The 9,397-nt window shown below is 56.2% G+C and overlaps 1 protein-coding gene across 1 annotated transcript in view; it reads right to left on the bottom strand.

Annotated features, from left to right (window-relative positions):
- Positions 1-9,397, bottom strand: part of DRC3 (dynein regulatory complex subunit 3) — a 44,731-nt gene that overhangs the window by 29,465 nt on the left and 5,869 nt on the right. The window contains exons 4-6 of the mRNA XM_077746860.1: positions 7,640-7,756; positions 4,326-4,492; positions 2,668-2,814 (exon numbers count right to left, since the gene is read on the bottom strand). Of these exons, the coding sequence (XP_077602986.1) occupies positions 2,668-2,814; positions 4,326-4,492; positions 7,640-7,756 (431 nt within the window). The remainder of the gene's footprint in view (positions 1-2,667; positions 2,815-4,325; positions 4,493-7,639; positions 7,757-9,397) is intronic.

The raw sequence follows: 9,397 nt of genomic DNA, 5'->3' as shown, positions 1-9,397 counted from the left end.
TTCTAAAGAACTGTTATTCATTCAGCTGCACAATTATATTGTTTTCTTACAGATTTATACTTTATTTTTAAAATAGTTTTTGAAATTCTTTAAAAAAAGTTTTAATGTTTAATTTTTGAGAGAGAGAGAGAGAGACAGAGACAGAGCATGAGTAGGGGAGGGGCAGAGAGAGAGGGAGACACAGAATCTGAAGCGGGCGCCAGGCTCAGAGCCTGACACGGGGCTCAAACCCAAACCCTAACCCTAACCCTAACCCTAAGCTTAACCCTAACCCTAACAGAATTTAAAGCAGCCTCAGGCTCTGAGCTGTTAGCACAGAGCCCGACATGGGGCTCGAACCCACAAACCACAAGATCATGACCTGAGCCAAAGTTAGGAGCTTAACTGACTGAGCCACCCAGGTGCCCCCTTTTTTAAAATATTTTTTTAATGTTCATTTATTTTGAGAGGGGGGGGTGGGGGGGGGAGAGAGAGAGAGCAAGCAGGGGGGGACAGAGAGAGAAAGACTCTCAAGTGGGCTCTGTACTGTCAGCACGGAGCCTAATGTGGGGCTCAAACCCATGAACTGTTAGTTCATGACCTGAGCCGAAGTCAGATGCTTAACCAACTGAGCCACCCAGGTGCCCCAAATGTTTAAAAGTCTCTAGTATGTGAGCCCCCCTCTCTTCTCCATTCCACAGCCCTGCCCTCCCACTCTCCCCCTCCCACCCCCTCACCCCACCCCATCCCCTATTTCTTCCTCTATAACCTCTGTCCCCCAGATCCCTGAACTGCTGACCACATCATGAATTCTGCTGAAAACTTCTCAGGGTCCCCCACGGGCCTCCAACCAGAGAACCCTTAAACCCCAGCATGGCCCTGCTGACTGACCCCTGCCCACCTGCCTGTCTCCCCACGTCCCCACACAAAGGCCCTCAAGCTCATAACACCTGCCCAGTCCATGTGCTTTGTGGGGGACTGTCCTCTGTTCCTCAGGGCTGGATTGGGGGCAGGGCCAGCCTTCAGGCACAGTGCAGGGCTCCACTTAAAAGTGGTCTAATGACAACAGGGACCCTCAAGGACAGCTCCACAGAGCTGAGAGGCACCTCAAGAGCCTGCCCTTGGACCTCCGTCCTCCCACGGTCCCGCTGAGATGAGCGGCCCCCCAGCCATCCAGCACCCTGGCCGGAGACCTGGGGGACACTCCGGACCCTCCCCTGACCTGCATCGGGGCCCGGCTGTTCTGCTGCCCAGGCCCTACAGCACCAAGAGGCCAGGGGCTTGGGGCAGGCTGTGGCCGGCCTCAGGGCAGCCAGTAGTGTGGACAGGGGGGTTTTAGGTGCCCCTGCTTTGCAGAACTGTGCTCTTCGAACCTTTTGCTCATTATTTATCTTGATGCTTCTAGGCAAGTCTCTGAATCATGAAAGGAGCCTTTGTTTCCCTGCAGCACAATGGGGATGCCCAGACTGGGCTGTCTGCCCTTTATGGAAACTTCTGGGGACAGAGGAGAGAATGCCTGGGGAGGGGCTTTGGAACTGTGCAGTGGCAGAGGCTGTCCCCTGGTTCTATAACGTGCTTTGAAACATACCCCAACAGCTCTCTGGCCTATTCCAAGCATGTGAGCCCAGGTTGATTTTCAAACTCTTATCCACGTGAAAGACAAAACACTTGAGAGTATTAGAATCCGAGTCTCAGCTTTGGTAGTGTCATGGGAACCAGAGAAAGCCGTGGTCCTCAGAAGGGCCCCTCTCTGACCTCACCCCATCTCTGTGGGCCTCCCAGGAAGGCACTGGCGACCAGAGGGCGCCACACTTGGAAGGTGGCACTGCCCACCTGGGCGCTGTGGCTCTGCTCCGTGGTGCAGGCTGGGCAGGGTCAGCATTCAGACCTGTGCACGAGTGCTCCCTGCTCCTGCTGGGCGCTCCCGGGTGCTCCCCATCACCCGTGCCCCCAAGCCCAGGCTCCCTTCTCTCAGGAGAAGCACCAGCTTCCTGTGAGAAGGAGCAGACAGGTCAGTCTTCGGTCTCTGCAGCACCCAATGTGCAGGGACATTTGTTTCGGCCACCCAAGGTCCCCAGGTACTGGGCCAGGTTCTTTCCTTCCAGCGGGGAAAGGACCCAGAGAATGATCACAACGCAAAGAGCAAGAAGTGAGCGAAAGGGGGCAGCCCAGGCAGTGGACAGGGGAAGGGCCCTCCTTACTGGGCTCTGCCGCCAGGCTGCCTGCCCACCCACCACTGGCCATGAGCTCCCCGCGAGGCACCTCGCTGGTGCCAGCCCCCGGTTGGCAAGCTGAGGGCGAGTGCAGGCTCATTTCACAGTGGGCTGCAGTGAAAGTGACGCCAATAGCAACGTGTGCGTGGCGGATAAGCACAGGACCACAGCTAGCCGTCACCGCGCTCACGCCCGCTCACGGCCGGCCCTCCCTTGGTCTCCCCAGCTTCTCCATCTGGAACGCCAGACAGTGCGGGGTGGCCGCACGTGGCCAGGAGGCAGCACATGGAGGGACCTGGCTGCCGTGAGCAGCCACAGAACGGCTGGCATGAGGGTCCTGCTGGGATGGTGCCCACGTGGGCAGGTCAAAGGTGTCCGCTGGCAAAGGAGCTCCGCCTCCGCGCCTTTCTCCGCGCAGCCTGGAGGGCCCGAAGGCCGACTCACAGAGCTGGGACACCCAGAGGAGGACACTTGCCATGTGGTCGTCGATGCGCCGGAAGTCCAGGTACACGAGGTCAGGAAGGTAGGCACAGATGAACATCTTGTAATCCTCCGCCTCCGCGATGGGGTTCCCAGAGAGGCTGAGCGTCCGCAGGTCCTTGAACTGCCGCAGGTAGATGATCTGGGGGGGCGGGGGGAGGATAACCCACTTTCCTGGCTGCCGCAGAGCAGAAAGCCCCTCCGGTGGCCTCTCCCCTCGTCACTCTGCCCGTGCCTGCGGCCTGGCCACGACACCTTCAGCACTGGCTGGGGCGACAAGCGAGAAGCAGGCTGGGGCGGGGGGCGGGCAGGCTGGACGGCTGCCTTCATCAGCAGACCTGAGTTCAAAGCCCAGCCCCGGGACCTTGGGCAAGTTGCACGACGGCTGTAAGCCTCCGTGTCCTCATCTGTAAGATGTGCGTAAGGATGCTATTACGTGTGTTATAGGTGCTCTAAGGACCAAAGGAAGCGAGCGACGAAAAGCAATGAGACGCGTGCCTCCCGCCTGCTCTGTAAATGGTGATGGTGCTGCTGTCGCTCCTGCTCATGGCTCAGAACAGGCGTGCCTTTTCACCGTGAACCCTGCGCAAGGGTCAGATCTCTTAGATGAAATGAAACCCACTTAGAGTTGCCCTTGGGTTGGCTGGATGACACTGGGACATTCGCTACCTGCCATTTATTCTTCCCATACTCTATTGTAGGAAAATGAGGAAAAGTCAACAAGGCAGCTACTGTTTCATCCGAGAGCATTTTCTGCACACCAGACGCCACACTGTGCAAGAGGTGGCGGAGAAACCTAGCATGCTTTCCCTGAGGAATTCCTCTCCGTCGTCTGTTTGTGCAGCAACGTGATTAAGCACCACTGGGCCTCAGAGGCATAGGTGAGGCCTTGGGGGTACGGTGGAAACAAAGCTCACGTGGCCCCCACCCCATGACAAGGTCACATTCTAGTGGCACGGACAGAATGCTTGAAGGAGCAAATAACATCATTACTGTTTGGGGGTGGGGCCGGAAGAATATAGAGACGGGGCAGGAGAGGTCATAGCAGGGAGCCCTCCTTCAGTCAGGGGCCCCTGAGGTCTCTGAGAGCTGAGGGAGGCAGCCTTGGAAGAGGCGAGGAGAGCGCCCCCTACCCCCAGCTCACTGCTGCAAACGTGTTCTGGGGGTGGGCAAGGGGGCATCAGCTTGCCTCCCCTCACATCACAAATGTCCTGGGCTGGCACTAGCTTCTTGTCACTTCATGTCTTGGCTATGGGTGTGTGTGCTGGGCGCCCCCAAAGGGACCATAACTTGTTTGTTTCTGTAGCCTTGAGCTCAGGCCAAACGGCCCGTTTCCAGTAAGTAGGTCCTCAGCTCAGCAAATGTTTGTGAAGCGAGCACAGGGCTCAGGGAGAAGGAAAGTGTGGACTCATAGCCACCGATGGGCTAAGCACGGTATTTAAACATGATCAAATCTCTGGTGGAATAATCTGGATTTCTGGCTTTTCTAGGAAAATGGGACCATCTTGAAGGCTAAGGCTGCATCCCCCCACCACCACGGGGTCACAGACCCTCCTTCCCGACCCCCCAGCTACCACAGTGCCGTCTGATGCCCGGCTCCACCGTCTGCCCCGCAGGAGCGGCGCTCCAGTGCCACCAGCTGCGACTACTCACGTTCATCATGTGGCTGATGTTGTTGTTGCCCAGCGACAGCACCTGCAGCTTGACGAGGCCATCCAGAGAGTCAATCTTGGAGATCCGGTTGTTGAACAAGCTCAGGTCCTCCAAGTTCACCAGGGTGTCCAGCCCCTCGATGGCCTCGATGTTGTTGAAGGACAGGTCTGGAAGGAAGAGGGCTGTAAGGGTCCACTGGATGGGGTTGGGCTGGGGCCCATCGGGGCTGCCTCTGCTCTGGGGGCCAGCACCAAGCTGTCAGGCTGGTAAGCGACTCACTGACAGCTTATGGTCTTCTAGAAGCTGTCACGGATTCTTTCCTGCCATCTCAAACTTTTTTTTTTTAATGTTTCATTTATTTCTGAGAGAGAGAGAGACAATGTGAGCAGGGGAGGGTCAGAGAGAGAGGGAGACCCAGAATCTGAAACAGGCTTCAGGCTCTGAGCTGGCTGTCAGCACAGAGCCTGACGCGGGGCTCGAACCCACGAACCATGAGATCATGGCCTGAGCCGAAGTCGGACGCTTAACTGACTGAGCCACCCAGGCACCCTCCCTGCCATCTCAAACTTATACCACCCTCTCCAGTTCTGCCCCCTGTCTTCCTGGCTGGACACATGTGGCCAAATACTCAGGTCTGTGCTCTGTTGGTGTTCTGGGATGGAAATGATGGAAATGTCCACAATGGTGCATCTCGGAGTAGGAGACGACAGTCTGAAGGGCCTCCCTCCGTCACACCTATGGACGTTTTAATGAAAATACCACCTGCTTGCTTAGACCTTCTCAGTTTATCAAGCACTTCTGAGTACGTCTTCTGACAACAGCCCTGAGTGGCAGCTCGGCATTTCTCTCCCATTTGAGCATTGGGAAGCTGAAGCTCAGAAAGGCTCAGTGATCTGCCCAGAGCCACACAGCTGACCACGACCACGATGCCGCCAGAGTCCATGCAGGGCTCCTCCCCAGACACGCAGCAGTCCAGGACCTTCCAGCTACATCCCAGCTGACTCAGATCCTCCCAAACCCCAACCCCGACCCGCCAGGCCCTCTGTGGCCCAAGGTTCACAGCCCAGGGAATAAAACTGCTCCCCCCCACTGCCCCGCCCCGGGGTGTTTCAGGATCGGTTGGGGTTGGAGCTGCAACTCTGTCCTGGAACACCAAGGGCCCAGTGGCCCAACCTGGGGATTTTTCACGCTCTGGGAAATATGCTCGTGATAGCCGCATGCCATCACATTACAACAGTGGCTTGGGAAGTCAGTGTGTCCACACCTGAATTTAGCCTCCTTGGCGTATCAGGAGACGCTCACTGGCTGACAGTTGAGACTAATGGTAACTTATCATCCCTTTCTCTTATAAGAGCACCATCTTATCCAATGCTCATAACATAGGCCTCATCGTCTGAGTTTGAGGGACCAGGAAGCCAAGATTCAGGGACCCTGGGGGTACATGGCCAAGATCACCCAGACACAAAGCAAAGCTGAGGTTCAGAGGTTCCAGGAACCGGTGTAGAAGCACATGGGCAGGGCTGGGGCTTGAACTGGAGTCTGCCAGATGCCAAGCCTGCCCGCTCCCCTCCCAACCGTGCAACCAGTTCTGTTCTTCGGGGGTGGGGCCCCGGCCCACTAGAACCGGCTGCGTGCTGGTAAATGTTGAACAGGGGGTTAGGGAGGTCAGGGTTTGGAAGAGGTGGGGAGGCCTTGAATTGCAGCGCTTGCCCATTTCAGTGATGTAAATCCTCTCATCATGGCCAATTTCAAGCTACCGGCCTGACATCTCTGAAGGCGCAGTGGGAGAGCCAGTCCTAGCTGGAGAGCTGATGTGACGGGCCACCAGCAGTGCTTCGCAAGAGGCGGGGGCTTGCTGCACAGCGGGAGACACCATCTCCCCCACCCCCTCCACCCCAGGGACCCAGATCTTCCTGGCTGTGGTTGGGTCCCTGGGTGACTAACGCTGGTGACTGACAAAGGCCAGCTTCTCTCAGGGGGATAACCTGGCCTCTTTTTTTTTTTTTTTTAATGTTTTATTTACTTCTAGGAGAGAGAGAGAGAGAGAGAGACAGCGTGAGCAGGGGAGGGTCAGAGAGAGAGGGAGTCACAGTCTCTGAAACAGCCTCCAGGCTCTGAGCTGGCAGCCAGCACAGAGCCCGACGTGGGGCTCGAACCCACGAATCACAAGATCACGACCCAAGCGAAAGTCGGACGCCCAACCGACTAAGTCACCCAGGCGCCCCTAACCTAACCTCTTACCAGAAACGTCCCCCCTGCTCGCTCACCCCCGTAGCACGAAACCCTGGGTATCGCAGGAGTACTTCATGGAAACAAATGTGACACTTGTTTTATGTCTCAGGGACAGCTGGGCCTGGTAGCTCTCTCCTAAAAGTGCGGCATTCAGACAGCTGGTACCTGGCAGGCTTTCCAGAGCAGGCACAGCTCAGGGTCTGGGCTGACCCAGCACCCTATCATCCTTCTCACCTCCTATGGAGAAGATGCCTCCTGGCAATGCCAAGGAGGCTGGCTGCTGAGACCAGACTCAGAGTTAATGGGTGCCGGAGTGCCAGGAGGCGCTGCCTGGGACAAAAGACCTGCGTGCAGCTGTCAGGGGACCTGGCTATGGTCTGCCTCTCACTGAGACCTCATTTTGCTCATCTCTACAATGGGGATGCATATGTATGGATTAAAAGGCCTCACCAGGAAAGCATACAAACGCTCAGCAGGTAGTCTTAGCTCAAAGCTCACTAGCAGCTGTGATGATTGTTTCTGGCTTGATCTGGGCCCCCTGACTGGCAGGCCCCACAGCTGTCTGTCAACCCCAGTGGCTCCCTTGACTCTTTCCCAGATAGGGAGGTTTGGCAGGTGGGTTAAAAATATTCTGGACTGGGGGCGCCTGGGTGGCTTAGTCGGTTAAGCGTCCGACTTTCACTTAGGTCATGATCTCGCGGTTCGTGGGCTCGAGCCCCGCGTCGGGCTCTGTGCTGACTGCCAGCTCAGAGCCTGGAGCCTGTTTCAGAGTCTGTGACTCCCTCTCTCTCTGACCCTCCCCTGCTCACGCTGTCGCTGTCTCTCTCTCTCTCTCCTAGAAATAAATAAAACATAAAAAAAAAAAAAATTCTGGCCTGTCCTGTCCAAGCATCTCTGCTGGCTTTGCCCAGCACAGGCCCCAAGCTTTTAAAAAGAGCCACTTTCCTGTTCCCAGTAGACGGACCTTCAACTGTACCCTGGCTAATGCTGGGCGGGCAGCAGAACTGCCTGTGAGGCAATGACCTTGGCAGAGCGTCCCGTTTGATTAGGGCAGACACACATGTGGGGGGAGGGGAGCTTACCCAGCCAGACCAGGTGCACGAGATGCTCCAGGCCCTCGATCTTCTCAATGATGTTGTTGTCCAGCTGTAGCTTCCTCAGGTTCTCAAACTGCCAGAGGCCGTCGATGCGGAGGATGTCTGAAACAATCGGAGGAGGGCGCCTGGGGTTAGGGCTCAGAGCTCAGCGCAGGCGGACCGAAGACCCGAGACCGTACACAGGGCCCCACAACTCCACCACCTTGGCCTGGAGTGTGCGAGTGCCCTGGGGATGTGGGCCGAGTGCCTACGAGTCTTAGCGCACAGCGGGTGGTGATCGGTGCTTCTACCCAGGAACGCCGCAGAACTAAAAGGCCAACGGAGGGGATAGTGGTGTCGTCGTGAATGTGGGCTCAACCTGCCCAGGGCATGGGACTCAGTCGTGCCGCCTCTAGCGTCCAGCTAGGAGGCTTCCCAGGAAGCTGTCACAGCTCGGGGCACGGCACGCCGGCAGCATCCTTCCTGCCACTGCGTGACAAATCAAACGAGGGTGCAGGGTGAACGCCTGCACTGCCCACCCCTTGTGCACTGTTGGTGAGCGTGTCAATCAACTAGTTCAGCCATTTGGGGGGGCCATTTGGCCAAGTTTACTGAAATATTTCATGTCTGTGCCCTTTGACCCCGCAATTCCTCTATTTGGAATCCGTCTGCAAAGACACACTTGCGTGTGTGCCCAAAGAAATACCTATAGGCACATGAGAGGCAGAAAGTTCAGGGGACCCCCGGGTGTCCATATATGGGGAGTGGCGTAAATCACCCATATGACAGAGAGGCAGGTGCCTGATGTCCCTGAAGCTCCTGACCTGCTTTCCCTAAAGACCACCTTCAGGGATACACAGTCAACTCATTCTTTCTGCTCCTGATGCCAGGCACAGCTAGGCCTCTGCTACGGACAGCCAGAGGAGTTCTGAATGACGCTGAACTGTACATAAGTATATGCTGTGTACGTAAAATTCTAGAGGCCCAAACCTGTCCCCACTTTCCTCTTGCAGCCATTATAGCTTTGCTGTTTACATGCCTCCTTTTTTTCTATATTCGCCTTTGCAACGATTTCTAAAACTTATAAAACTAGAAGAACTGAAACATTATAGAAGTAAAAGGGGTAAGAAAAAAAAGCACACCTAATAAAGCACACATTTGGGGCAGTGGTTTCAATATTCATTCAGAGGTTGTGAGGCCCTGGGGGAGGCCGGGCACCCCCTCTTGGCTGCCCTCCCCAAGCTGGGCGGAGGGGAGGTGGGTCAATAGCATTTCTCTGACCCAGGGCCCTGCCTCTGCAATTCCCAGGGGCAAGTGGGACTGGCGTCTGGGGCCAGATTTCCCAGAAGGATCCCAGCCGCATTCTCCACCTACACTTCCGGGGCAGAGCCTGGCTGTGCCCCAGGACCTCAGACACGGCCCATCCCGGTCTGGATTTTCCAGGAACCTTTTCTGGCCCTGCTCTTAGACTGACAGCTCTCGGGTATGGCCGACTTTCTGGAGACGCTGCTCTCCTGGGTGGCATCCACACCCTGGGTGCCCTGCCTTGCACACCCACGTGCTGCCTCTTCCTCAGGCATCAGCAGTTCGTGTGGAAAAGCTAAAACCACACAGCAAAAGCCACGAGGTATTCGCCATTTCTAAATGAGTTACTAGCATGACAGGACTGCTCCAAAAGTCCAATTTTAATCTTCAACATAGACACGGGATCTGCCTCTACTACCCCGGGTTTGGTCCCAGCCCACTGTCATTGTTTCCTGGACC

This window comes from Crocuta crocuta, unplaced genomic scaffold (assembly GCF_008692635.1).
Source record: "Crocuta crocuta isolate KB4526 unplaced genomic scaffold, BGI_CrCroc_1.0 scaffold139, whole genome shotgun sequence".
NCBI lineage: Eukaryota > Metazoa > Chordata > Mammalia > Carnivora > Hyaenidae > Crocuta > Crocuta crocuta.
The sequence above is the reverse complement of the archived record's forward strand: the minus strand, read 5'-3'. Positions and strand labels throughout refer to the sequence as shown.